This window comes from Tachysurus vachellii, chromosome 18 (assembly GCF_030014155.1).
Source record: "Tachysurus vachellii isolate PV-2020 chromosome 18, HZAU_Pvac_v1, whole genome shotgun sequence".
NCBI lineage: Eukaryota > Metazoa > Chordata > Actinopteri > Siluriformes > Bagridae > Tachysurus > Tachysurus vachellii.
The window spans coordinates 21,939,398-21,966,897 of NC_083477.1; the positions used below are offsets into that span (position 1 = coordinate 21,939,398).

The window sequence follows — 27,500 nt, forward strand, 5'->3', positions numbered from 1 at the left end:
ACTGTATGGAGTTACTGTCTTAGCAATAAGCTGGTCAGTTAACGATGGTGATGTGAGAGCTCATTAACATTTAGGAGGGTTTATAATGAGATGGACATGACGTCGTGGGTTGATGGTTGAGGAGTCGTTGGTTTCACCAATCAGAGGTGTGAACTTCAGTTAGATGGAGGTTATCTCCTGATCTGTGCATTTACATTTACATTTACATAAATGACATTAAACACGTGCGCAATGAGTTGAAATGAATCCCATGATCACAGGGTTTTTTTAAACCTTATATTATATACATCACACACCATTATATTATTATAATTATGTTATTTATAAATACATTGATTTTTACCTACTATATTTTGACTATACTGTTTAATCTTTGTATGTTGTAGCTATTTATTTGACTATTATTATAGTATTATTACTATTATTGGCTTTTATTAAAAAAACCTTTGATACCCGCTTGCGCCATCTTGTGGTAGCACTTTGTAAATGCGTCTGTAAAAACTCGCTGTTAGAGTTTTAATACAGTTAAAATTATGGACAGGAACCTTGGTAGATATTTTAAGTCAGGAGTTAACATTGATTTAAAAATCACTGTTTAAACCTAAGATAAAGTCTATGTGTTTTTTAGCTCAAAAATAATAATTTTTATTGTTTTTAAAAAAAAACCAATATATATATATAGGGTGTGTATGTGTATGTGTGTGTGTGTGTGTGTGTGTGTGTGTGTGTGTGTGTGTGTGTGTGTGTGTGTGTGTGAAATATTTGTATGCCTCTAAATGCACATATTTCTATTTCCCTGTGTTTATTTCTCTTCACCAGTTGTTCACGATTCCGTCCATCTCTCTGTTTGGTATGGAGTGTTTTGAGGGACGGGAGGTTTCCATGGATACAGAGGTGTCCAGTATGATGGAAGGAGGGTTTAATCCTCACTTCCTGTCTGTGAGGGTCAGCCACGGTTGGTAAGTGTGTGTGTGTGTGTGTGTGTGTGTGAGTGTGTGTGAGTGTGTGTGAGTGTGTGTGTGTGTGTGTGTGTGTGTATGTGTGTGTATGTATGTGTGTATGTGTGTGTGTATGTGTACGTGTGTGTGTATGTGTGTGTGTGTGTGTGTGTGTGTGTGTGTGTGTGTGTGTGTGTGTGTGTGTATTGTATATGTATTGATGTAACATGTCACTTCCTGTAGCTGGGTGCTGTGTGAACACAGTAACTACAGAGGACGACAGTTCCTACTCGAAACAATGGAGATCACAAACTGGCCCAAATTCAGCTCACTCACATCCATTGGCTCCTTGTATCCCATCCGAGAGGTGAGAATTTAATACTTCTTACAAAAATGGTAGAACAATTAAAGCACACAAAATAATAAAAGCTAATTAATGACAGCTAATATAAATATATAATATCTCTGTCTTAACCCTGATGTGTGAACCTCCCAATGAATTATGGGAATTTCTCAAGAGTCATCAAGATCTGTTTACACTCTGATTTCTTTCTGTTCACTTTAGCTCAGGGGATATTAATGTGTGTGTGTGTGTGTGTGTGTGTGTGTGCGTGTGCAGAAGAGTCGAGTGTTCCGGATCCGTTATAAGGAGAGCAGACTCTGCATGTCGGTGCAGGGTGGAGTGGACGCTATGAAGACGGGCCGTGTGGTGGTGTCTGAGAAAGTGGAGGGTCAGAGTGACGTGTGGTTCTATCAGGACGGCCTCATCAAGAACAAGGTCAGGGTTCTGTTACTCCATCACAACTATCATCTGTATTACAGCTTCTGAGAACAGTCACACTTATACTCTCTCTCTCTCTCTCTCTCTCTCTCTCTCTCTCTCTGTCTCTCTCTCTCTCTCTCTCTCTCTCTCTGTCTCTCTCTCTCTCTCTGTCTCTCTCTCTCTCTCTCTCTCTCTCTCTCTCTCTCTCTCTCTCTCTCTCTCTCTCTCTCTCTGTCTCTGTCTCTCTCTCTCTCTCTGTAGTTGGCCCAGACGATGAGTCTGCAGGTTGTGGGTAACGTGGAACCCGGAGCAAAGGTGGTTCTGTGGTCAGAAACGCGAACTCCTATTCAAATGTGGAGCGCTAAACTAAGTGGCCCGATCTCCAGCCTCACGTTTCCCGGCCTGCTGCTGGATGTCAAGGGTAAGATGGAGACAGGGTGTGGTTACTTAACTGCTAGTAGTAAAGTCAGAGAGGCTGAACCTCATCAGCAAGAAGTGGAATAAACCATCTGTATAGAGTGTGAGGGGGAGAGACGCCACCTGTCACTACTGTCTACAGACTGAACTACAACAACAAACAAAGCAAAAACACTCCTCAATAAATAACACAGACATGATCATGTAGAGGAACCACAAATCTCACCATCATCTTTTTTGTTCCTTCAGGTGGTAAAACGTACGATAAGGAGCATGTGATTGTACAGAACGTGACCGAAGACACCCCCACTCCGCTATGGGACATAGAATTCATCTAAACCATGCCCCCTTTTTTAGTCACTGTGACTTTATTTAATATTTATTCTGTCATGAAGGTTCACATCATCACAGCCTTTATCATGCCTCAGTTCTTCGACATGGTGGAGCTCAAAAACAAAAAAATCTTCAATTAACACCGAAGCTTTAATGCCAGAGTTTTGGATTCATTTGCATCATCGAGGTAAAACACGATGCAGTAAAGAAACTCACACACAACAAAAACATCAAACTGAAACTGAGGTGAACTTTTTTACACAGTAGTTTGTGAGTCATTAACTCGTTTCCCAGTAAAGCACAAAGCATTATAATGAACATGCTAACACCTGAGCTAGCATAGTCGTAACCCTGCTAGCATTACTGTATACAGACTAATAAACATACCTAGCATCAAACATGCTAACAGATGTACTAGCATTCCTGTAAATACCTAACAGATACTTAAACATGGTAAGTTACACGTGAATATGTATGACGAGCTAATCATGACATAACGTATATTTTTTTATATACTCATCATGGCGGCCCTTTTACTCTTTCTGTTATTTTTTCCTTCTAACATTTGCTCACATTGTTCTTTCACTCGCTACTTAGCGACGTTTATCGTTCCATTAGCCGGTGAACAGCTGAGACCTGAGACTGCAGTCCTGCTGTGTGTTTATTGACAGTGTTATATTCAGAACCTTCTTATGTATAATTATAACTAAAAGAAAGCAGAGGTCACCTGAGGTCATGTCAGGAAGGTGCTGAGAGCTGGAGAAGCACTTTCCCCGTAGAAGAGCGTAACAGCTCAGAACTTTCAGACATTTTGCCTTTTTTGGACACAGACTTTGTTTATAACGCTTAATAATGTGGACTTGGATGAAACAGTTTTATTTTTGAACACGTAAATGTGATTAATAACGAGGACACTCACATTAGCAAAAATATCTATACTAACCAGGGTGTGTATTGGATTTGTGTGTGTGTGAGTGTGTGCGTGTGTGTGTTTGCGTGTGTGTTGAACTTTCATTAAATGCCAATGACGCTCGTGTCACTCTGAGAATTTGTTCATAAGTTGTTGTTTTTTTTGAGAAATATTCTTCTGTATGTTTTATTGTCAAAGTGTAACAGGGAGTGGATTTATTTTTAAAAAATTAAAATGAAAAAATAAAAATAAATGACACACATCCTCCTGTTGGCCTTCTCTTCTTGTTTGTACCACCTATATGTTGTGTGATTGTGAGGGGGTTTGAGGTATTAAGCGTTTGAGGTGTTGTGTGTTTGTGTTTGATGTATTGTGTGTTTGTGAGGGTGTTTGAGGTGTTGTGTGTTTGTGAGGGTGTTTGAGGTGTTGTGTGTTTGTGAGGGTGTTTGAGGTATTAAGTGTTTGAGGTGTTGTGTGTTTGATGTATTGTGTGTGTTTGAGGTGTTGTGTGTTTGTGAGGGTGTTTGAGGTGTTGTGTGTTTGTGAGGGTGTTTGAGGTATTAAGTGTTTGAGGTGTTGTGTGTTTGATGTATTGTGTGTGTTTGAGGTGTTGTGTGTTTGTGAGGGTGTTTGAGGTGTTGTGTGTTTGTGAGGGTGTTTGAGGTGTTGTGTGTTTGTGAGGGTGTTTGAGGTATTAAGTGTTTGAGGTGTTGTGTGTTTGTGTTTGATGTATTGTGTGTTTGTGTTTGAGGTGTTGTGTGTTTGTGAGGGTGTTTTTGAGGTGTTGTGTGTTTGTGAGGGTGTTTGTGTTTGATGTATTGTGTGTTTGTGTTTGAGGTGTTGTGTGTTTGTGAGTGTTTGAGGTGTTGTGTGTTTGTGAGGGTGTTTGTGTTTGATGTATTGTGTGTTTGTGTTTGAGGTGTTGTGTGTTTGTGAGGGTGTTTGTGTTTGAAGTGTTGTGTGTTTTTGTTTGAGGTGTTTGAGGTGTTGTGTGTTTGTGAGGGTGTTTGAGGTGTTGTGTGTTTGTGAGGGTGTTTGAGGGTGTTCATGTTGGTTCTAAACTAATTTCCAGAAGGTTCTGAGTTTAAATCCCCAAATGCTGTTTATTGCCATTTATCATTAATGTAAGTTTCTGTTACACAAATAAAGATAAAGAGATCTGAACTTCTGTAACAATGAACCAGTGAATGTTTATTACATGTTATAAATTAATGCAGTTTAAAGGTAATATCCATTTTATTGCTGCCTTTGATCTGAACTGTTACAGGAGGTTTTATAGACGTGAAAGAGTTTAATGTAAACATCAGGGCAGATGTGGAGCTGGGCGTCTCCTGGGTGTCTCCTGGGCATCTCCTGGGTGTCTCCTGGGCATCTCCTGGGCGTCTCCTGGGTGTCTCCTGGGCGTCTCCTGGGTGTCTCCTGGGCGACACACAGAGACGTTCTGCAGATGAATCTCATAGTTCTGTATTGTTATAAAGTTGTGTTTAAATGTTTAGATGGACTTCTGATCAAAAGATCAAGTCTTTAAACCTGAATCATCAACACTGTGGCGACTGCACACACACACACACACACACACACACACACACACATACACACACATATACACACATACATACACATACACACACACATACACACACATACACACACATACACACACACACATACACACACACATACACACACACACATACACACACATACACATACACACATACACACACACATACACACACAAATACACACACACACATACACACACAAACACACACATACACACACATACACACACAAACACACACACACAAACACACACACATACACACACACATACACACACATACACACGCACACACATACACACACACTCATATACACACACACATACACACACATACACACACACACACACATACACACACACACTGTCTGTTTAATAAGATTGTAATAAGATTGTTGTGATCAGGGTGGATTTTTAATCAGAGAGAATGAGCTGTAAACTCTAACATACCTTTTTGAATCAGCATATTGTCCATGATGAAATGTATTGTAGTGTATTGTGTGTTTGTGTTCTTCTATGTTTTTTTTTTTTTGTTTTTTATCTATTATTGATATTTTATTGTTTTTTGCATTGATGTAAAGCACACTGGTCAACTTGTGTTGTGTGTAGTTGTGCTACAGAAATAAAATTGACATTGACATCTGACCCTCTCATTAACTGCCCTGTCCTCTGCTCCTTCACCACTGACCCTCGTTAGCCCCTGTTTGGTGCAGTTCCACTGTTTGGCCACTAGGTGCAATAATCACATAGACCATCACACAACAACACACACCATCACACACCATCGCACACCAACACACACCATCACACACCATCACACAACAACACACACCGTCACAAACCAACACACACCATCACACTCATTGTGTATGAAATGTGCTATATAAAACTTGTCTTGCTTTGCCTATCTGTGAAATATTTTATACAGAGTGCAGTGTGTGTGTGTGTTGTGTGTGTGTATCTGTGTGTTTGTGTGTATGTGTGTGTTTGTGTGTATGTGTGTGTGTGTGTTTGTGTGTACGTGTGTGTTTGTGTGTGTGTATCTGTGTTTTTGTGTGTATGTGTGTGTATGTGTGTGTGTGTGTGTGTGTTTGTGTGTATCTGTGTGTTTGTGTGTATGTGTGTGTATGTGTGTATGTGTGTGTGTGTGTGTGTTTGTGTGTACGTGTGTGTTTGTGTGTGTGTGATTTTTAATACTTTATCACTGTGACACTGTGAATAAATCAAACTTTTTTTAGCTTTTATTTTATCTTGTTGCAGGATTTCGAGATCTGGAATGTTTGATAGTGTTTGGTATTTTAGGAATCTCACCAAACATGACTTTTTTGTTTGTAGATTTTTTGAAGATATGTTTGTGTTTGTGTGTGTGAGTGTTTGTGTGTGTGTGGTCTCACATCCTGAAAAGAACTTGTCACAATGACAGCGACGGTGAGTGTGAGTCTTCATCATTTTACAATTTTCTTTATAAACTAAATGTTCTTATCTAAAAAATAATGTTCTATATAATTATTATTGTTATTATTTTTCATTTAAAGCTATATAACATTACTGGCTATAACCATGTTTGTCTCGCACCTCTGGAGTCGATTCCTTGCATGTTCTCCGTGTGCCTCAGGAGTTACTGTGGGTTCTCTGTTTCCTCCCTGAGTCTAAAAACATGTGTTATAGGTTGACTGGCACCTCTGTGTGTGTGTGTGTGTGTGTGTCTCCTGGTTAATTACCCCATCCGGAGTGTCCCCCTGCCTCCTTCCCTCAGTCTTCTGGGACGTTTCTCTGTTCTTTATGTTGGATTCATCTGCTGTTTCTCCTCAGATGAACTGGAGCACTATGGGATCTGTTCGACCTTTCCCAGTCTTCCAGCCAGAGAAAGACGTGTCTGACCTTCAGGCTGCCTTTGAACAGAAAGGTGAATTTACATGTTTCCCATTTATGAAAGTTTTTTTATCCAAAGTGACTTTCAAATGAGGCAGAAGGCAGCGTTTGGTCTCTGAGCTGCTGAAGGTCAGAGAAAATCCACCGATCGACCAGAAAAAAGAGCGAAGTGTACAGAAGAGAAGATAAGAGAAAAGACACGACATAAATATGCACAGGCATTAGAGACAAGTTCATCCTCATTCCAAAGAGAAACTTGTCCGTCTTCATCGTGATTCACATTAAACATCACACAGGGAACGAAGGCTACTGACAGTAAGGTCACAATAATCTGATAGCAATCTGGTGTGAAGAATGTGGTGTGTAGGAGAATGCGTGTGTTTCACTCGTATTGTTGTTAATGTTTAATACACCGGTAAATGTTTAATACACTGGTAAATCCTGCGTGACTATTCACACCTGTCCTGAGACATGTCACCCTGTTGTGTTGTTGTTCTGCTGTAAGTGTGTGTGAGGTTTGTGTGTATTAGAGTCTCTGATAAAATCTCACAGACGGATCAAGACGAATCATATAAATAAAAGTGTTTCCTGTTTCCTGTTGAATATGCATTTATTGTTTGGATCTTCTTTCATTTGTATTCGAGAGCGACATGGCATGCCACAGGATGTGTGTGTTTTCATTTGCTTCCTGTTTGTTTGTTAATGAAGATGTGAGAACTGTGGTGAGGATTCTGATGAGCCGCAGTAACAATCAGAGACAGATCCTCGCCCAGACGTACCGCACTGTCACTCAACAAGTAACGACTCAGTTCACCATCACTACAGTTTGACTCCCAGACAGACAGTCTGATAACTGTGTGTGTGTGTTTGTGTGTGTGTTGCAGGATCTCAGAGTGAGGCTTGAGACGGTTCTGGATGGAGGTGTAAAGGTGCTGATACTCGGCCTGATGATGACGCCAAATGATTTTGAAGCTCAACGTCTCAGACAAGCCATGGAGGTCAGAAACACCTCAGTGTGTGTGTGCGTGTGTGTGTGAGTGCGTGAGTGTGTGTGTGTGTGTTTATGTGTGTAGTTGTGTTTCAGGGTCTGGGTACAGATGAAGAAACCCTTCTAGAAATCATGTGTTTGAGGTCAGCAGAGCAGCTTTCTGACATTGCAGCGGTGTACGCTAAAGGTCAGGAGAAATCACACACACACACACACACACACACACACACGCACATACACACACACAGACACACACAAACGCACATACACACACACACACACACACACAGACACACACACACATACATACACACACACACACACACATACATACACACACAAACACTCACACATACACACACATACACACATGCACATACACGCACACAGACACACACACGCACACAGACACACACACACATACACACACACACACACACACACACACACATACACACACACACACACACACACACACACACACAATTTTTTTTAACAGATTTTCTCTGAAGCTCACTGACTGTGTGTGATTCTGATTCATCCCTAAAATGTGATCTATTTATTTTATTAACTGTAAGAGACAGAATAAAGGGGTCTCTGAGGGACCGAGTGTTTATAGCTGCTATAACCCTAACCCTAACCTTAACCCTAACTCGAGTCACCATGTTTAAACCTTTATTCACTATAATTACATCTAGAATTGTGCACAAGTCAGAACTCCATCATATCAACTCCATCATAACGGTTCGAACATGAGAATCAGTTCATTCGTGCAAAACAAAACGAGTCCTTGCTCGACGTTGCTTCCTGATAGACTCACAACTAACAATGCAGCCATAAGACACATGATATCAGGGAGTCATCCAGTGAGAGTCAGGATTCAGAATTCAGATCATTGACCTGTGTTTTACGGCAGAATACCAGCGTGATCTAGAGAAGGACCTGACCAGTGAGACCAGTGGAGATCTCAGGGAGCTGCTCCTGGCTTTGCTGAAGGTACCATGAGAAATAACACACAATATTCTATAAACACAAACAAACACTTTTATACAAATATATATTTTACTCTCATGAAAAATACAGTCATCATTATTTCTCGTCTTCAGAAGATGCACGTGTCTGGGAATGTGGACCAGGATGTTCGAGTAAGAGTCTTTTCATCCAACATCTCAGCTGTTCTGTTCACGTAAAAGCATCACTTTAGCAAACACCTTCTTGTAAGAATGTCACATGACCTGCTTCATGTAAAGTAAGAGGCTGTAACTGGTCACAGACAGACAGTGTTATATCTACTAGCATTGTTGTGTGCTGCATTTTTCACCTCCACATTTCTCTCTCTCAGGTTCTCTGTGAAGAGCTCAACAACTCAAAGGCGGACGTCAAGCCGTGGCTTCAGATCCTGACCATGAGAGATCCAGACCATCTCAGAAACGGTACTGTGTGACAGATTTCTCAAAACACAATCACCAAGAAAAGTTCAAAACATTGAAACATCTTCAGTCCTAAGCACTGGACAGCCCTAAACCTGCGGCCCTGTGAACTGGACGTTTCCTGCTTGATCTTGTCCACCTATAACAATGTGTTTCAAAAAAGAATCTGTTTATAAAGCTATAATTATGAACTACAAAAAGAACCATGAAGAATTATACAAAAATACACACACTCCTGCAGTTACTGGACACGTCTCCATTCTGTTCTCGTCACAGGTTTATTCATCTTCACAGAATTTCAATCAGAACGTTTTAAAACCCAACACAGTGTTTAAAACACTTCTAACTCGGGATCGATTTAAAATGCAATAAATGTTACACAGCGCTGATGTGACTGTACCGATGTTTCAGTGCTGATTCATCTGGAAGCTGAACGAGGCCAGCCTGTTACTGCAGAACTAGAGAAACACTTTGGTGGACTCCTCAACAGAGACATCAGACTGGGCTTACAGGTCCTAGGTGAGGTGTTTGTGTGAGAATGAGGAACAATGTTGGGCTTTAATTATTTAAAGTGTGTAACCAGAAGAATTTCCTGTATGATCTCTACTCAGTGAGCTCCATCGAGGACCCACATCTCTACTTGGCCCAGAGAATCCAGCCTATGAAAGTAAGCCATGTTGGATGATGAACATTGGAGATGTTCAGATTTGAAGTGTCTACGAGACTTTACTTGACTTTTAAACTGTTGTTTTTTTTTTCAGAAGTAAAGGTATAGTAGTAAATTCTGGGTTAAGGACAATATAGCAAATACATTGTGTGTGTTGTTTTTGTTCAGGAGTCCGTGGTGCAAGGAGTAATAGTGTCTCACAGTGAGGAGGATCTTCTGGCTGTTAGAGTAGCATTCAAGAAGAAAACTGGAAGATCTCTTTACTCCACCATACAGGTCTCTCTCTCATGGTTCCTCTCTTACGTGCAGTGGTCCTTCATTTCTGATGATAACTTTCACTTCTGCCTTCATCTGGTGGTTCCCGATATTGGGGTGTAGTCTGAGTATTAAATGTGTAGTTCTTTTGAGGTTTATTAGTACTTCTGTACTCTCATGAAGGCCATCTTCTCAGAACCGTACCCCCTGAACCATGGTGATACCACTGGGACCCAAACACTAGTGTGTTGCCTGCGACTTTAGAACAATGTGTACATTTACCTTCTTCTGGAAGTTTTCCCTCATCAAGGAACTGGCTGTAACTTGAGGGACATGAGTGTTGTAGTATCTCAAATGCCGTCTGTGCAGTTATCAACAAGGAGTTTTTGAACAAAGTGTTAAACATCTGCACAGATTGCGTTTGAGATAATACGACACTGACAATGGAGATGATGTAGTGAATTCCTGCTGCGATAGCTTGTGGTTGATTTGTGACTGGCTATCCTCATTGTCACGGGAGACACTTGATGACTTGTAACCTCTTCAAAACTGCTTACTGTCAGGCGTGATCTCCCTTCACCTTTGACAGAAAGGCTACTCCAGTCATTTTTTATGCCAAGCCTCTCGATTTACCCCATCAGCCTCCCTGACTTACTCACAAAACATGTGTGTGTGTTAGCTGACAGTGTGTTTGTCTAGGCTGACAGTGTGTGTGTTAGCTGAGCTTGTGTGTCTGTTAACTGAGTGTGTGTGTGTGTGTGTTAGCTGAGCTTGTGTGTGTGTGTTAGCTGAGCATGTGTGTGTGTTAGCTGAGTGTGTGTGTGTTAGCTGAGAGTGTGTGTTAGCTGAGTGTGTGTGTGTTAGCTGAGCGTGTGTGTGTGTTAGCTGAGCTTGTGTGTGTGTGTGTTAGCTGAGCTTGTGTGTGTGTGTGTTAGCTGAGAGTGTGTGTGTGTTAGCTGAGTGTGTGTATGTTAGCTGAGCTTGTGTGTGTTAGCTGAGTGTGTGTGTGTTAGCTGAGCGTGTGTGTGTGTTAGCTGAGCGTGTGTGTGTTAGCTGAGCTTGTGTGTGTGTGTTAGCTGAGCTTGTGTGTGTGTTAGCTGAGTGTGTGTGTGTGTGTTAGCTGAGAGTGTGTGTGTGTTAGCTGAGTGTGTGTGTGTGTTAGCTGAGTGTGTGTGTTAGCTGAGCGTGTGTGTTAGCTGAGCATGTATGTGTTAGCTGAGCTTGTGTGTGTGTGTGTTAGCTGAGTGTGTGTGTGTGTGTTAGCTGAGCTTGTATTTTGTGTGTGTGTGTTAGCTGTGTGTGTGTGTTAGCTGAGAGTGTGTGTGTGTTAGCTGAGCGTGTGTGTGTGTTAGCTGAGTGTGTGTGTGTGTGTGTGTTAGCTGAGAATGTGTGTGTGTTAGCTGAGTGTGTGTGTGTGTTAGCTGAGCGTGTGTGTGTGTTAGCTGAGCTTGTGTGTGTTAGCTGAGAAGTAGACATAGCTAGCAGACATGCACTAGAAGAACGTGACCCATCATTACCTCCTATGTCATGCTCACCACCAGAACATTGTATGAGCCCAAATCTTTAGACCCACTCAATAGTCAATTAAGTGATATTTATCATGACTAATTGTATGACATGACTAAAGACCAAAAACCAAATGATTCAAACATTACGTTATTATAACATTACAGCAAATATTATAATAAAAAATCATACAGTAATATTTTGTAGTTAGAAGTAACGGAAGTATTTGTGACACTTTCTCTACAGGACACGTTTGAGGGGGACATCCAGCAGATTTTGTTAGCATTATGTCGCTCTGAAGACTGAGAAGTCCACAAGCTTTATCAAGATACTTGTCATATGAACAAAACAAATAAAGTTTAATTGCTGTGAACTGCTCAGAATTCTTCTGTACAATCATTTAACCCCATAAAGCTCTGTACTAGACTGTAATAATACACTATTCTAGATTTCTGTCTTCACTTTCATGGCTTTTAAGAAACAGAAAGCACATAATGCTTTATCCTTAATGACTGCTAATAGCCTTCAGACAGATTTTAGTTAAGTAGTTAAGTAGTTACTTATTTAGTTACCAATGTAGTTATATAGTAACTTAATAATACTGTTTTAAAGAATCATGAGATTATTTGCGTATGCTTTGTTAAAGATACACACAGAACTGAATATATCTAAAAAAAAACAGCACTACATTGTTGTATTGTGCTAAAGTTTTCCTCAAAGGAATTCACAGAGGTGCCTGAAAGAACTTTATTTTTAATCATCACACAGCATTGATTAATCACAAGGAAAGTTCTATGATGTGACCTTGAAAAGGATTTGATTTCTTTTCCTCAGAGAGGTAATGAATCATTAAACAGGAAGTCTAGAAACACAGATTTCTGTGGTTCTGATGGCTGAAAGTGACAGAAAGCAAACTTCAACATAACATTATTGTGGTTGAGAAGACTAAAGCATGACTGTTACATGATTTGTAAAGCTAATTCCACCTCACTGCTGCTGAATTCTGGAGCTCGCACAGCTGAAGTAGCTTTACTGTATATTAATTATTTCACACATAGCTTTACTGTATATTAATGCACTCGATACCTTATCGTTTCTATAGCAACAGCTCATTCACATTGACGTGTACAGATTAAAATATGTGTATTAAACTGAAGGTTTATGGAGAATTAAATGTATGTGTAAATGAACACTTAAAATCTCAGGCACAAGCTAATGGAAAACGTTTAGTTCTGCAGTAGATACAGAAGAATCAATAATGTGCAAGTGATCAGCTCAGGGTGAACATCAGGGCTGCTGGATGGTGTTGTACCAGGAGACGTGGTAGTTTTGGTAGAAGCTACGGTACTGTTGCCATGTTGTGTTATTGTAGTAGCTGTAGCTGACGTCACCATGGTCACGTTTGTTCCCTTCGTTGTCGTGTTGGCCGAAGTCGAGCTCCATGGATTCACAGTGGTTGAAGGCATCACATGAGTGGCATCTACTGGCAGTGACGAGGTGGCATGAGGTGGCATCAATGTGGTGGTAGCGTTTAAAGGTACAGTAGATATTCTATTTGAAGGCATCGCAGTGGTGGCAGTGGTGGCGTTCATCATTGGCGAGGTGGAGCGGTTTGTTGGTGTTATTGTGGTTGCATTTGATGGAGTTGTGTAATTTACGGTGCTGGCTGTTGATGGCATGCTCATGGTGTTGGTTGTTGGTCTTGTAGTTGTTGCATTTATAATTGAAGACGTCGCTGCGTTAGTTACCTGTGAAGAAATAAATATAATACAACTGTTTTAGCCAATGTGAGTAGACCATAGAGACACTGACACTGTTGTGTATTTTAATGGTCATGTATTATAGATATTTTGGGAAACATTTCTTCTCTAAGGCTTTATGGGTAAAATGTCTACAGTATGAATCATACAAGTGAAGTGAAGTGAAGTGTTTTAAGTGAAAGGATTAAAAAATCTATTATATTTTGTTATATTTCTATCTTTTTATTTTTTCTTGCCTTGCATGAGTAATGAAAGTGTGTGAATAAGTTCCTTAAACTTCCATAAATTCAGTTATTCCACTGCTTATTCGTTTATTAAACCATCAGTTTCCATATGAAAGCTAACAGTAGTTGAAGTTGCAGAATAATAAAGTTTCACTAGTTCAAAAATAAATGTTCTGACCGTCCCAGAAAGATTCAGTGTAAATGATGGTACGTGTAGATTTCAGCACCTTCGAGTACCTAAAGATCGGAAATGGCTTTTCCTCCAGATAAAGTCTAATATTAATCAAGTCACACTGTGTGGTTATATGATCAGATAGGTGTGTGTGTGTGTGTTTTACCTGGATTGTGAAGGAACCAGCCAAGGCCCAGCCATAGAACAGCACAGTCGGTAACTTCATGGTGTGAAAGGCAGAGAGAGCGCAGATGCTCCAGACAGTTCCTCTTATTCCTCTTTATGTGCTCGGTTCACTGACGCTCCTTTAAGGAGTTCAAAGTTTGGCCTGAAAGCTTGTGTCCAATGCAGGTGACCTTTTTTTTTTTTTTTTTACACATTAAAAACTGGACACACCCCATACCTCCTCTTTTTAAGTGTTTTGAGGAACTCACATGGAAATAATATGTTCATGAATCATTAATCTCAGTTCCACTAAAAGGCTGAACACCGAGTACGTAGACTCATTAACGCACGGACCTGCTTTTACATAACATCTTACGGTTTGTTTACTCAGCTCAGGTTTTGGTCAAGTTTTGTTATGGAATCACTTAACGCTCAGTGTTGTGTGTCATCATATTGAAATTAAATAAAATGACAACGGGAAAAGTATTATAAGTTTTTTTCTTTTTGAATCGTCTCAGATTTTCCTCCTGTTCTATCCTTATGAATAAAATCAGAAATATGAAAAATCTTAATTAAACTGACACATTTTCTTCAAACTCATTTCATCCTCACATGCGAACTTGGTGCAAATTGGTGTACGTTCTTGGTTGTGAGTGTCCACAGGTATCATTAATATTATAAGACCAGATCTTTCTTTTGGAAAGAACTTTCACAGTTCCAGGTGTTAAACAAAGATGCTGTCATTTATCCAGCATTCACATTTATAACTAGTATTTTATGGGTTTTTTGGATTTGGCTTGAATTGTACAAACCACCTAAAATCATTTTTTATTATCATCAATTTTTCTATATCAAAACCTGCTAAGATACTTTGTTTAGTTGAAAATGACTCATATAATCTTCATTATTGGGTGATGTATTAATCTCCCTCCTTATATTCAGTCACTGACTTTATCAGTTCTACAGGAAGAATATGTGACCAAATCAATATCCATGAGAGAACTGGATATCTCTAAGGTTATCTGTGTTACCTACGCTTAAGTGAGGAATCATAAAAATCTACTGGGTGGTTTCCTCATGTCAGTATCTGAGTCAGTATGAGTAAAAAAACACTTAATAAAAAACTAGTGTCTGTACATTCCTGTTAGTCATTCAGATAAATCCTACTGCTCCAGAACCACATGACTTTACACTGCTGCTTGTTTTAGATGATTTCTGGGAGGATGCAGACTACAGGAGACAAGGACAGGGACCCAGGGCTCAGGGTTAGTCTTGCATGACAAAATTTTGCAACGCTTTGAATACATACATATGCATAGAAATGAGAAGAAAATTGAAACTCAGGTGATGGCATTTAGGAGGAGAAGGAACCTGAGAAAGAGTTTTATTCACTGAACAAAAACATTATTGATGAACACAGAAAACTAAAGAGAACACTGAAATTGAGGATAGAGAAATTAGTTTGGTAAAAAGCCAAGTGGGAAATGATGTAGAACAGAAAGTGAGGTGAGGGTCAGCGCAAGAAACAACGGATAAATAAGTGTGTTTAAACACTATGTTCTAAATAACTGTATATACACTGTGTTTAGGAAATTCAAACCTGGATGAAATATAGGCATGAAATATAGCCATAGATTAAAGATATTACTTGTTCCCATAGTTTTGAAGTGGACTTTATATCAGAGATGGGGGACTCGAGTCATATGACTTGACTCGAGTCGGACTTAAGTCCCACATTTGAGACTTGCTTGACAAATATTAAAAAGGGACTCGACTTGACTTTGACTTGACATTCATGACTTGAGACTTGACTCGGACTTGAGTTAAATGACTCGAAATAACTTGTTTTTTGTTTGGTTTTTTTTAAATCTGTTTTTGAACGCACACAAGATCGTAATCTAACCACGTGACGCAGCAGACAAGCAGAGGGAGCGCGCGCACTAACTAATAAACCTTAACAGTCGTGACGAAACATGGAAGGAGCTACATCAAAAATAATTAAGTTCAGGTACCGGGATTTTGTGCAAGATGAGAAGAGAAGAACAGCAGAATGCGACCACATCGATCACAATGGAGTGACAAAGTTCTATCTAATTAAATTTTTTGCAAGCGCAATGTAGTGTAAATGTTTGGTGACTTTATGTAGAAATGTCAGCTGTTATACAATAACACTTATAATTGGTCTTCAGTGTTAGGCTTTGTGTGTAAAGTGTATGGGTCGTTTATGGGGATGTACATATATATATAACATAAATATAAATAGAAATATAAAAAACTTCAGAGTTGCAAGCACAGCCATATTCTTGTCTCGCATGCACACTCACGCGCGCACACACACACGCACACACACACACACACACACACACACACACATTTAAAGAGACAGTTCACCCAAAAATAAAAAAAATCTTTCGTCATTTTCTCACCCTCATGTTACAAACCTGTATAAATGTCTTTGTCCTGATGAACACGGAGGAAGATATTTTAAGGAATGTTTGTAACCAAACCCTTCATGAGCCCCATTCACTTCTATAGTATTGTTTTTTCCCCACTATAGAAGTGAATGGGGCTCATGAAGGGTTTGGTTACAAACAGTCCTCAAAATATCTACATGTGTGTTCATCAGAACAAAGACATTTATACAGGTTTGTAACATCATGAGGGTGAGAAAAAGATAACAGAATTTTAATTTTTAGGTGAACAATCCCTTTAATTAATAAATTACACTCACTCCAATCATCTCTCTCTCTCTCTCTCTCTCTCTCTCTCTCTCTCTCTCTCTCTCTCTCTCTCTCCCCCCAATAGTTAATTAACTTCAAGGTTTGTGTGATTCAATAATTTACATTTTTTGATTGACGTGATTGTTGTTGTTATTCTGTTGTTAAAAAGGAAGGATCTAATTTATGGATGTGTTCATGTCCCATTAAAAGGGAATGTCTGTTCAAAAAAGCCATTTGGTTGCAAAGAAACCATTGTACTTTTTTATATATACTTTTCCATGGTTTTCTGCCATGTTTGAGGCATATTGCATTTTTGGGGCCGATCACCGATTACCGATCACAAAGATCATGATCTGCCGATTGCCGATCACTGCCGATCACAGAATGGCAGGGGAATGGGAATCTTTTCTAGCAGAGTTTGCACCATTTTTAGAAATGAAATTAACTCTAAATTAACTGTATTGAGAAAAAAACTGTAGAAATAGGCTACAGTCAAGATCTTGAAGAACCACCAAGTGTTTATTTTTGAAAATGAGAACTTAAGGCTACTGTAGGCCATCTTTCCCAAATAAGGCAGAGTAACTTAAAATTATTCCAAACAAAGAGGGGTCAGGCAGACCAACACACATCAGATCAGCTTAATGGGATGTAGCCTCTTAATACACTGATTACATTTTATAATTGGCAGCAAAATGTAAAACTTGTTACACCAAAACTGGCTACTGCCACAAAGGACAAAACTATGGCAAGTGTTTTTTTTTCTGTTGTTATTATGAACGTCTGATGTAGTTGAGGAACCAACTACATCAGATCCAAAAATAAAATAATGAAAGCTACAGTACTGTAAGCCAATGCCATCCTTTCTAAATAACAAGGCAGAGAAACAAGGAGGCCAAGCAGATAGTTACCAACCAGATGAACTTGCGAAGGTATGAGGTTACATAGGCCCAGGCTACTTGTAAAATGTAAATAAAATGTAAATAAAATTTTTAATATATTAAAATTAAACAATTGGCCACAAAATGTTTCAAACCAAAACATGCTGGGCCTCGGCCTACTAACACAGAGTACAAAATCCTTCGGGTCTCAATCATAAAAGGCATCACTCACTCACATCACTACTAGTTTAAATGCATCACTCACAGTCGGCTGGTTGAGGGTTGGGGATGTTGTTGGCTTCGGCTGGTTTAGTTTCTCATACTCGGCATATTCAGTTGTATGGCGTGTTCTAAGATGCCTACTCATGTTAGTGGTATTAAAATGCCGTTGCTTGCTTCCACCTTGAGGGATTTCATCAGCAAACGGCTAACTTTACGTCTTTATCGGACACTTTGAAAAACTTCCAGACGGGAGAACTCATGTTGCCACTGGTAAGCTCTGCTCTGCTGTTGTTTACCTGTGCGCCATGCATGCACGTGTGAAAAAGTCGCGCGAGTAATTTACGTCACGTGATCGGCTTTTTTGATCGGCGCTTTTGGGGTTCGCCGATCAAGCTATTTTTAGCCAATATCGGCCGATCATGATTGGTGGCCGATCAATCGGAGCATCACTAATTGAAACTTTTTATGCTTTTATGTTGGCCTTATTTCAGTTACATTTACATCTTATTCTTTGTAGTTTTGATTTTTATTCATTTTTAGATTTTTATTGTATTTACAACTCACCTGTATGTGGACACCGAAGGTTAAGGTTAAGACTTGAGACTTACTTGAGACTTGCACATGTGTGACTTACTCCCACCTCTGCTTTATATACTGAAGTACTGTAAAGCAAAGAGCCCTTCGAAAATAATGTCATAAAAAAATCTGCTTAGAAAATATACTAAAAAGCGCAATAATCCATATTTCACATGACTTTAGAAGAATGTGTCAGTAGCCTCAGGTATAATTTGTGTAGTTTTATTAGGATTTTTCTTTGTCGTTTCTGCAGTACTTATGGAAACAAAAACTTTTTTTGTAACATTTATTTTTTTTGCTCACTCTGTGATAAAGAAATCGTAATGTTAACATCTATAACAGCCTACGTATTTTAGAAGAATTAAAGTGCAAACATTGGGGGGTTACGGTGACTTAGTGGTTAGTACGTTCGCCTCACACCTCCAGGGTTGGGGGTTCGATTCCCGCCTCCGCCTTGTGTGTGTGGAGTTTGCATGTTCTCCCCGTGCCTCGGGGATTTCCTCCGGGTACTCCGGTTTCCTCCACCGGTCCAAAGACATGCATGGTAGGTTGATTGGCATCTCTGGAAAATTGTCCGTAGTGTGTGATTGTGTGAGTCAATGAGATTGTGTGTGTGTGCCCTGCGATGGGTTGGCACTCCGTCCAGGGTGTATCCTGCCTTGATGCCCGATGACGCCTGAGATAGGCACAGGCTCCCCGTGACCCGAGGTAGTTCGGATAAGTGGTAGAAGATGAATGAATGAATGAATGAATGAATGAATGAATGAAGTGCAAACATTATTTAAATATATTTTTATAATTCCCCAGAACATGAGATTGAAATTGTGCTAAAAGTAAATAACCTTAGAAGAAATTGAATATTACTGAAATGAATCAAGTGTCATTTTTCTGTACAGATACAAACCTATCATTTAAAGCATGGAAAATCATCATTATTTCTCTAAACATGGTTCTAACTTTCAGAAAGTAAACTATACAGTGGAGGTAGCTATAGAAACAGAAATGCATATAATTTCTAATAACTTAGATGAAATGTAAAATTCTTAAAGCTCTTATTACCTGAACATCTATACATTATCAGAATAATAAGTAACTTTTATGTATTTGTATTTTTTTGTCCTAACAGATTTACCTGCTGCTCAACTCATTCAATTTCACAGGAGAGTAAACAAAGCAGGAAGAAGACAAGTTATTAGCACAGCTTTCACACCTGGACTGCTGTTGAGAAGACTGGGCTCATTGGTGGTGATAGGTGTTGTATTAGTGGAACGGCTGTCACTTTCTGGCATTTCAATGATGGTGTCACTCGCCGGCTTTATAGTGATGGTCACACTTGGTGGCATTACAGTGGTGGTGATGCGCTCAGGCATCACAGTGGTGGTGTCACTGGCTGGCATTACAGTGGTGGTGATGGTCTCTGGCATTACAGTGGTGGTATCAATCACAGTGGTGGTGTCACTTTCTGGCAATACAGTGATGGTGATGGTCTCTGGCATTACAGTGGTGGTATCAATCACAGTGGTGGTGTCACTTTCTGGCAATACAGTGGTGGTGATGGTCTCTGGCATTACAGTGGTGGTATCAATCACAGTGGTGGTGTCACTTTCTGGCAATACAGTGATGGTGATGGTCTCTGGCATTACAGTGGTGGTATCAATCACAGTGGTGGTGTCACTTTCTGGCAATACAGTGGTGGTGATGGTCTCTGGCATTACAGTGGTGGTATCAATCACAGTGGTGGTGTCACTTTCTGGCAATACAGTGGTGGTGATGGTCTCTGGCATTACAGTGGTGGTATCAATCACAGTGGTGGTGTCACTCACTGGCATCACAGTGGTGGTATCACTCACTGGCATTACGGTGGTGGTGTCACTGGCTGGCATTACAGTGGTGGTGATGCTCTCTGGCATCACAGTAGTGGTGTCACTCGCTGGCATCACAGTGGTGGTGTCACTTGCTGGCATCACAGTGGTGGTGTCACTTGCTGGCATTACAATGGTGGTATCACTCGCTGGCATCACAGTGGTGGTGTCACTTACTGGCATCACAGTAATGGTGTCACTTGCTGGTGAGACAGTGGTGGTGTCACTGGCTGGCATTACAGTGGTGGTGATGCTCTCTGGCATCACAGTAGTGGTGTCACTCTCTGGCATCACAGTAGTGGTGTCACTCGCTGGCATCACAGTAGTGGTGTCACTTGCTGGTGAGACAGTGGTGGTGTCACTGGCTGGCATTACAGTGGTGGTGATGGTCTCTGGCATCACAGTGGTGGTATCAATCACAGTGGTGGTGTCACTCACTGGCATCACAGTGGTGGTATCACTCACTGGCATTACGGTGGTGGTGTCACTTGCTGGCATAATAGTGGTGGTGTCACTGGCTGGCATTACAGTGGTGGTGATGCTCTCTGGCATCACAGTAGTGGTGTCACTCGCTGGCATCACAGTGGTGGTGTCACTTACTGGCATCACAGTAGTGGTGTCACTTGCTGGTGAGACAGTGGTGGTGTCACTGGCTGGCATTACAGTGGTGGTGATGCTCTCTGGCATCACAGTGGTGGTATCAATCACAGTGGTGGTGTCACTTGCTGGCATCACAGTGGTGGTGTCACTTACTGGCATCACAGTAGTGGTGTCACTTGCTGGTGAGACAGTGGTGGTGTCACTGGCTGGCATTACAGTGGTGGTGATGCTCTCTGGCATCACAGTAGTGGTGTCACTCTCTGGCATCACAGTAGTGGTGTCACTTACTGGCATCACAGTAGTGGTGTCACTTGCTGGTGAGACAGTAGTGGTGATAGTCTCAGGCATCACTGCGATGGTGTCTGTGTTCTAGAAATAATAATTTTTAAATATATATATATACATTATCAGAATAATAAGTAACTTTTATGTATTTGTATTTTTTTGTCCTAACAGATTTACCTGCTGCTCAACTCATTCAATTTCACAGGAGAGTAAACAAAGCAGGAAGAAGACAAGTTATTAGCACAGCTTTCACACCTGGACTGCTGTATAAATAAGTACTTACATTTTGTAGAGCGGAATTCTGAGAGTTGAAACTATGTGAAAAATCATAATTTTTGTGTTTTAAAATGTGCTAAGCTTGTGTCCTCAAAATAGTGTCATTACCCTAGATGATCTACTACTGTAATGGTGCTTCTGATGTCACGCATTGAGAGTGACAGTCACGCTTATGGGTCTTTTGTCACGCTCCCGCCACACATTGTATTTCTCACGCAGAAAACTTTTTGACTATTTATCATATGTTTAATAAGCCGCAGAGCCCAAAATGTATCAGTCCGCACCGCTGTCTCTATGGAACCGGGCAGGACCCAAGCGCATCTCCCCTGGAGCTCTTAGTCGAGCCTGACACTTATCAGTCAATCAAAACAAGAGGGTACTTAATAGCCAATCAGTAAATAGCACTATTGTATCTGGATAAGATTTAACGCAACAACCAATGAAAAAAAAACTTGCCTGTCTTCAAAACGTGAGAGCCCTGTAGAAGTGATCTACTCTTTAAAAGAATAAAGGCTGAAGCTATGGCGTTTACTAAAAATTAATGTTTACTAAAAATTAATCAGTGCAGTGTGAAAACAACGAATTGCAAAAGTCATACTCACATGTTAAAATCTAAAGATTGTTATGTTTCATAATCACAAGCTTTTTTCCTCAGAGGAAGCTCACTTGAAAGTTTTGAGAACCGTAATCCAAAACCATAATGTTAGCAAAATAAACAGGTTGCTGCTAAAACCTGTAAACTAGTCACTTGTAAAGTGGAACATAACATTTGTATGAATGCGTAAGGAATATCATGTAAAAACATTGATGTAGATCAAATTCTGTTGATTTAAAAAGAAAATAGAGAATCTATTAAAAGATGATGGATAAATTAACGGTCAGACGTACCTGTGTTGTTGAGAAAGCCATCAGGGCCATGAGACAAATTCCTAATCTCTGTAACTTCATGGCGTGGAAATTCTTGCGACGGGTTAGGTTATGAACGCAGAATCGCCTGCTTTAAAGAAGACCGTTAGATGTCAGAGCGTCTACATGAGCACCTTCAGCCTGAACACGCCCTGACACGGTTTTAAAGTCACAGGAGGATTTTCATCTGTCTCAAAAGCTTTAGAGCTACCATTTCTTGCATCACACCGACATTCAATACTGTCAGAATTAGTTTGTATGACATTTTCATCGGTATAAACAAGTGAATTATATATATTATGGTTGTAAATCTTTTATAAGATTAGTCAGGACACTGTTGGGTTTCTGTATGAAGAGTACAGTGACTTTGAGTTTAGCTGATGGTAAGCAGGGTGAATGGAAATGGGAATGGTGTGAGCCCTCTGCTGGGCATCTCTTCATGTTTTACACTGTATAGAACAAGAAAAACCATAGAACCATAGAAGTTTACCATAGGTATGATGTTCTTTGGGTGTTTTCTTTTGTTGTTATCTTCCCCATATCCAAGAGCCTTTAGAATTGTGTTTAGTTTTGAGTTCTATCTCATCTTATCTAACCATAAACTTTTAACAGATGTTTAGATGGACTTATATGGATGTTTTATTGATGAAAGATAAAAACCATTTAGCTAATCTACCCAACAGCCCAGACTTGGTGGTCTCTCTGGTCAGCTTTCATCTTGCCAGTTTATCACCATGAGGAAATTCCTTTTCTTGGTGATGTCACTGTGGTGAGCAATTTTCTGCACTTGTTGATGGGCTTTATGTTGCTCTGGTGTTTTAGAAATTCTTTTCTACCACTATTCAAGGCTTTGGCATTAAGGTTAAACCAAGAAAGTCAAGAAGATTGTACAGAAACAGACGATCTTTATATATCAGATTCACTTCATAGAAAATATTCTGTACTTATGCAACCAGCTCATGCAAAACCTGCAGTCGTGTTCGAAGCATGTAATCTTATTCATATCCATTGTTCCAGTTACTGAGTACAGCACCAAATAACCCGAACAACTGAACAATATACGTGTCAGTGGTGTAACAGTATGAGATTCTTAATCCAAACAGACAGCTTCACAGAAATAATAGGAGCAAAATACAATAAATTATTCTAGTAACAGATGCAAACTGACAAAACTGTGTTGAAACGAATTCATTCTCCGCACTACCACTAGACGTCTTAATTTACACTGCAAGTTTACGAGTGTCGTGATGATGAGGATGTCGCTCTTGTAGCATTTTGATGTTGAACATTTAAATAAACACCCCCTCCCTTTTATTTCTGTCATTAGCCAAATATGTGTGACTGATTTTATGTAACTTAATTAATTTATAGACATACCTGTGCTTTTATGAAGGTCATAAATACCATGAGGTGCAATTCCAGAGTCATCATCATGCAAAAATGAAAATCCGTCTTCCTGAAAAGAGAGTCAGATAATGTTCCACTGAACATTTGAATATAATGAATATTTCCACTGAATATTTGAATCACTTGGCAGGCTCGTATTAATCCATTGGGAATCGTCTCTCAGTTACTTCAGATCTTATATTTCAGAGTTGTTTCCGTTATTCTTCTATTAACTTCATTTACTAACATTATCATTTAACATGAAAATGGATGACACACAACTCGTAGTCAGATGACACGAGGCTGTGTGTGCTGAACTGAGGATGGAGGTTATTAGGTTTACTGATAACTTCAAGGTCTCTGTGTTCAATGGAGTATCAATCGAGTAAAATCTGAAATTTGCTGACTTTTTACACAAGAGAGAAAGTAAGAAAGAAAAGAGAATAAATAAGTAAAGAAATAAAGAATATGAGGAAAGAAACAAATAGAAGAATGTGTGAAAGAAAAGAATTATATTAAGTAGAATTTTTTTTTTTTTTAAAAAGTAGGTATGGAAAGAAGAATAGGAAAAGGAAGAGGACACTAAAGAAAGTTTAAAAAAATGTAAGTGCAAAAGGAATGTACATAATGAAAAAGAAAGAAAGAAAGAAAGAAAGGAAATCGAAATTAAGTAAGATATGAAAGTTAGACTTGCGCTTTAATCAATGCTTGTGAGGTGGTGAGAGCTAAAAAGTTTTCATTTTAAAATAAAAGCACGTTTTATAGTGTAGCATAAATTCTGTTGGGGGAAAAACGTTCAGCTCTGAGCAAAACAGGACGTGTCATGAGCTGCATTTCTCTTTTCTCTGAAGGTTTAAAAGGAACGTCACCCTTTTTTTGCATGATTCTCTCTCAGCTCTTTGTTTTGTCTTTGTCATGAAACTGTGTGAACATCAGTGTGTTGTTCCAGTATGTAAAACTGAGCAGAGCTTCAACAACTTTGCATTTTATGTAAACTTTTGATTAAATCTGTAGCTGAGTCACTGCGTGTCACACACACACGAATCAACTCCATCTTTTTAGCACCAAGCTGACGAAACCCATCAGAGTTTTGGGTCTTGTAGCTCTTGTATTTGACTGGTCATGTGAATTGAATGCACTTAATTTACGTGTACCATCAAAGGTACATATATATATAAATATATATATATATATATATATATATATATATATACTTTTTTTTTTTTACCTGTAAAGGTAAAAGTTGTTATATCTTTAATTACCTTTTATAGTTTTATCTTTTGAACACGTTTTTAAGTGTATAAAGTGACAACACAGTTTAACACTTTCTGATCAGGTGCATTAGAGACTTCCAAATTTCCATAATGCTAATATCAATTTTTAATAAAATATCTTTCATACTAGTGGAAAGTTTAGGAATAAGAAACTCCGCAGCTCTGATATACACACAATATTTGTGAACAATTTTATTTAACAGTACTATTATTGGAATAAATGGATTATTCATGACACTAATGCCATGGATTTATATGGAATAAGTGATTAATATGACATCACTGGATGCCCTGTAGCACAAGTTATGGCCGTGTGTGACTATTATCTGTGAATATCTTCCATCCCTCTAACCTTTACCTCTAACATTTATCCCACACAGGGTTAAGAACCCGAAGGACACCTTGACATCCTTGGACCGGTTCCCAGTGTGAATATCAATAAAAATAAAATCTTTCAGTCACAGCATGATGCTATTCAGCTGGAACTTTATCCTGAAGGACACAGTAGGTGAGTGGTAAAAAAAAAATGAATGCTGTAATTTTGTCCGTCATACAGCGTCACTCATTTGCATTGATTTTGCAGAACACATTCAGTGACAAAGTAACTCTCTTATTGTGAAAGATTTTCACTTCCTCATGTAGTTTTCTGTGCAGTTCTGAGAACAGCTAATAAAAGAATTATATTAAGTAGAATTTTTTTTTTTTTAAAAAGTAGGTATGGAAAGAAGAATAGAAAAAGGAAGAGGACACTAAAGAAAGTTTAAAAAAATGTAAGTGCAAAAGGAATGTACATAATGAAAAAGAAAGAAAGAAAGAAAGAAAGAAAGAAAGAAAGAAAGGAAATCGAAATTAAGTAAGATATGAAAGTTAGACTTGCGCTTTAATCAATGCTTGTGAGGTTGTGAGAGCTAAAAAGTTTTCATTTTAAAATAAAAGCACGTTTTATAGTGTAGCATAAATTCTGTTGGGGGAAAAACGTTCAGCTCTGAGCAACACACACAGTGCTAATAAACAGTGTTAACACAATCACATGTACAAGCATCTGCTGCTATCTTCCTGAAGGTTTAGGACATCAAACAGGACGTGTCATGAGCTGCATTTCTCTTTTCTCTGAAGGTTTAACTGGAACGTCACCCTTTTTTTGCATGATTCTCTCTCAGCTCTTTGTTTTGTCTTTGTCATGAAACTGTGTGAACATCAGTGTGTTGTTCCAGTATGTAAAACTGAGCAGAGCTTCAACAACTTTGCATTTTATGTCAACTTTTGATTAAATCTGTAGCTGAGTCACTGCGTGTCACACACAAATGAAAAAAAATGGAACAAATAGCATTTTGTAGTTTATTTAAATGTGGCTTTAATATAAATGTATAAGTGTAATTATACAGGGATAAATCTGACATGCACAACTGTAGGTAATATGAACTATAACATACATTCACAAATAAATGACATTGTTTTAAAATACACGTTAAGGTTTGTGTTATTCCTGATGTTCTGACTTCTTATTGATTTATTGGTCACGTTTTCACCTGCTGTGTCCTGCCAGGCATTTCTGCTCATCCTAATTTAATAATGAGCAACACAATAAAAAGAATCATTATTTTTGTGCATTTAGAAAAATATAGAATCAATTAAAAGTGTGTAATTAATATCAAAATCTTTAAAATATGTTTTTTTATTAGGGTACTTAATTGATTACCAATTCAGTATGTCAATATCAACAATGCAGTTCTGTAGTAATAATAATAATAATAATAATAATAATAATAATAATAATAATAATAATAATAATAAGAAGAAGAAGAAGAAGAAGAAGAAGAAGAAGAATTTACAACATTTAACAATGATTTGTAAAATGAAAAAAAAAAATACAAATAAGAAAAACAGAGTGTTTTTTTTTTACTGGCCTTTAGGTGGCGCTCATCACCACAATCAAAATGACAGCTAACTGTGCCAACAGGACGTCAGGTGACACACCGGTGTGCACACTCATGCCTTTTCCAGTTGTGTTCCAAGATACGCTGGAATTGAGTGTTGTAATTTTGATAGTTGTAGATGGAGATGTGGTGGGGCTGGAGGTGGAGGTGGGGCTGGAGGTGGAGGTGGGGCTGGAGGTGGAGTTGGTGATGGAGTTGAAGGTGGAGGTGGAGTTGGGATCTGTCTGTGCTGATGACTAAAACAGACACAAAACCTGTGACTCTCATTTATGATCCAAAACGGATTCATTTCTTTAACATAATATTCACTAAAATATTGTTTTTATGACGCTGACTGACTTTTAGTCATTGGATTAATCTTCTGCCACTAGAACAGCTCAAATGTGTAGTTACTGAAGTCTTATTTTTTAATTATTTATACTTTTTTCTCTGAATAAATTGGTCTATATATATTGTTTATTTATTTGTTTGTTTGTTTGTTTATATCTAGAGTATCTTGTCAATGACGTTACCATACACGTGACATCTTTGGGTTATTAACGGGACTTTTTATGTAGTTTTATTATTATTAATTTTAATGTATTGTTGTAATAAAAGCCCCATGATTCCTTTTC

General features: G+C 39.0%; 4 protein-coding genes and 2 long non-coding RNA genes across 9 annotated transcripts in view; 2 read left to right on the top strand and 4 right to left on the bottom strand.

Annotated features, from left to right (window-relative positions):
• crybg2 (crystallin beta-gamma domain containing 2) overlaps positions 1 to 3,643 on the top strand; it is a 34,492-nt gene extending 30,849 nt beyond the window's left edge. Inside the window, exons 18-22 of the mRNA XM_060892163.1 lie at positions 820 to 959; positions 1,182 to 1,305; positions 1,558 to 1,716; positions 1,963 to 2,122; positions 2,368 to 3,643. Coding sequence (XP_060748146.1) covers positions 820 to 959; positions 1,182 to 1,305; positions 1,558 to 1,716; positions 1,963 to 2,122; positions 2,368 to 2,456 — 672 coding nt within the window. The 3' untranslated portion in view covers positions 2,457 to 3,643. The remainder of the gene's footprint in view (positions 1 to 819; positions 960 to 1,181; positions 1,306 to 1,557; positions 1,717 to 1,962; positions 2,123 to 2,367) is intronic.
• Positions 3,644 to 4,444: 801 nt separating this feature from the next.
• LOC132860895 (uncharacterized) lies at positions 4,445 to 7,054 on the bottom strand. Its single transcript, XR_009649884.1, has 2 exons — positions 6,647 to 7,054; positions 4,445 to 4,780 (listed from the first exon to the last, which is right to left on the bottom strand). It is a non-coding gene; the product is annotated as an uncharacterized LOC132860895 (long non-coding RNA).
• Positions 4,659 to 12,016, top strand: anxa14 (annexin A14). 3 transcript variants are annotated; one of them, XM_060892189.1, is made up of 12 exons: positions 4,659 to 4,780; positions 6,647 to 6,831; positions 7,506 to 7,594; positions 7,682 to 7,795; positions 7,882 to 7,972; positions 8,702 to 8,781; positions 8,892 to 8,930; positions 9,128 to 9,218; positions 9,627 to 9,734; positions 9,827 to 9,882; positions 10,051 to 10,158; positions 11,890 to 12,016. In XM_060892189.1, exons 1-12 carry the CDS (start codon positions 4,674 to 4,676, stop codon positions 11,947 to 11,949), a joined length of 1,128 nt encoding a protein of 375 aa, XP_060748172.1. In that variant the 5' UTR covers positions 4,659 to 4,673; the 3' UTR covers positions 11,950 to 12,016. The 3 variants fall into 3 exon arrangements, with proteins under 3 accessions (XP_060748172.1, XP_060748174.1, XP_060748173.1); XM_060892191.1 differs by lacking the exon at positions 4,659 to 4,780 and adding an exon at positions 6,275 to 6,353 and having other exon boundaries at positions 6,738 to 6,831; XM_060892190.1 differs by lacking the exon at positions 4,659 to 4,780 and adding an exon at positions 6,298 to 6,359 and having other exon boundaries at positions 6,738 to 6,831.
• Positions 12,017 to 12,378: 362 nt separating this feature from the next.
• On the bottom strand, positions 12,379 to 14,121 carry LOC132861125 (integumentary mucin C.1-like). Its single transcript, XM_060892502.1, has 2 exons — positions 13,966 to 14,121; positions 12,379 to 13,391 (listed from the first exon to the last, which is right to left on the bottom strand). Exons 1-2 carry the CDS (start codon positions 14,023 to 14,025, stop codon positions 12,870 to 12,872), a joined length of 582 nt encoding a protein of 193 aa, XP_060748485.1. The 5' UTR covers positions 14,026 to 14,121; the 3' UTR covers positions 12,379 to 12,869.
• A 4,382-nt stretch (positions 14,122 to 18,503) lies between these two features.
• LOC132861711 (mucin-2-like) lies at positions 18,504 to 23,798 on the bottom strand. 2 transcript variants are annotated; one of them, XM_060893281.1, is made up of 3 exons: positions 23,667 to 23,798; positions 22,272 to 22,380; positions 18,504 to 21,191 (listed from the first exon to the last, which is right to left on the bottom strand). In XM_060893281.1, the coding sequence occupies exons 2-3, from the start codon at positions 22,329 to 22,331 to the stop codon at positions 19,515 to 19,517; spliced, it is 1,737 nt and encodes a 578-aa protein (XP_060749264.1). In that variant the 5' UTR covers positions 22,332 to 22,380; positions 23,667 to 23,798; the 3' UTR covers positions 18,504 to 19,514. The 2 variants fall into 2 exon arrangements, with proteins under 2 accessions (XP_060749264.1, XP_060749265.1); XM_060893282.1 differs by having other exon boundaries at positions 22,272 to 22,377; positions 23,667 to 23,749.
• Positions 23,799 to 27,011: 3,213 nt separating this feature from the next.
• LOC132861365 (uncharacterized) overlaps positions 27,012 to 27,500 on the bottom strand; it is a 1,339-nt gene continuing 850 nt past the window's right edge. The window contains exon 2 of the long non-coding RNA XR_009649929.1: positions 27,012 to 27,122. This is a non-coding gene — a long non-coding RNA (uncharacterized LOC132861365). The remainder of the gene's footprint in view (positions 27,123 to 27,500) is intronic.

Coding starts and splice junctions, on each gene's coding strand:
- anxa14 (XM_060892189.1), top strand. CDS start 4,674: ATGTGGAGCTGGGCGTCTCCTGGGTGTCTCCTGGGCATCTCCTGGGTG. Junction 7,973..8,701: donor TGCAGCGGTGTACGCTAAAG/GTCAGGAGAAAT, acceptor GTTTTACGGCAG/AATACCAGCGTGATCTAGAG. Junction 9,735..9,826: donor ACTGGGCTTACAGGTCCTAG/GTGAGGTGTTTG, acceptor ATCTCTACTCAG/TGAGCTCCATCGAGGACCCA.
- LOC132861125 (XM_060892502.1), bottom strand. CDS start 14,025: ATGAAGTTACCGACTGTGCTGTTCTATGGCTGGGCCTTGGCTGGTTCC. Junction 13,392..13,965: donor CTGGTTCCTTCACAATCCAG/GTAAAACACACA, acceptor ATTTCTTCACAG/GTAACTAACGCAGCGACGTC.
- LOC132861711 (XM_060893281.1), bottom strand. CDS start 22,331: ATGAAGTTACAGAGATTAGGAATTTGTCTCATGGCCCTGATGGCTTTC. Junction 21,192..22,271: donor TGGCTTTCTCAACAACACAG/GTACGTCTGACC, acceptor TATTATTTCTAG/AACACAGACACCATCGCAGT.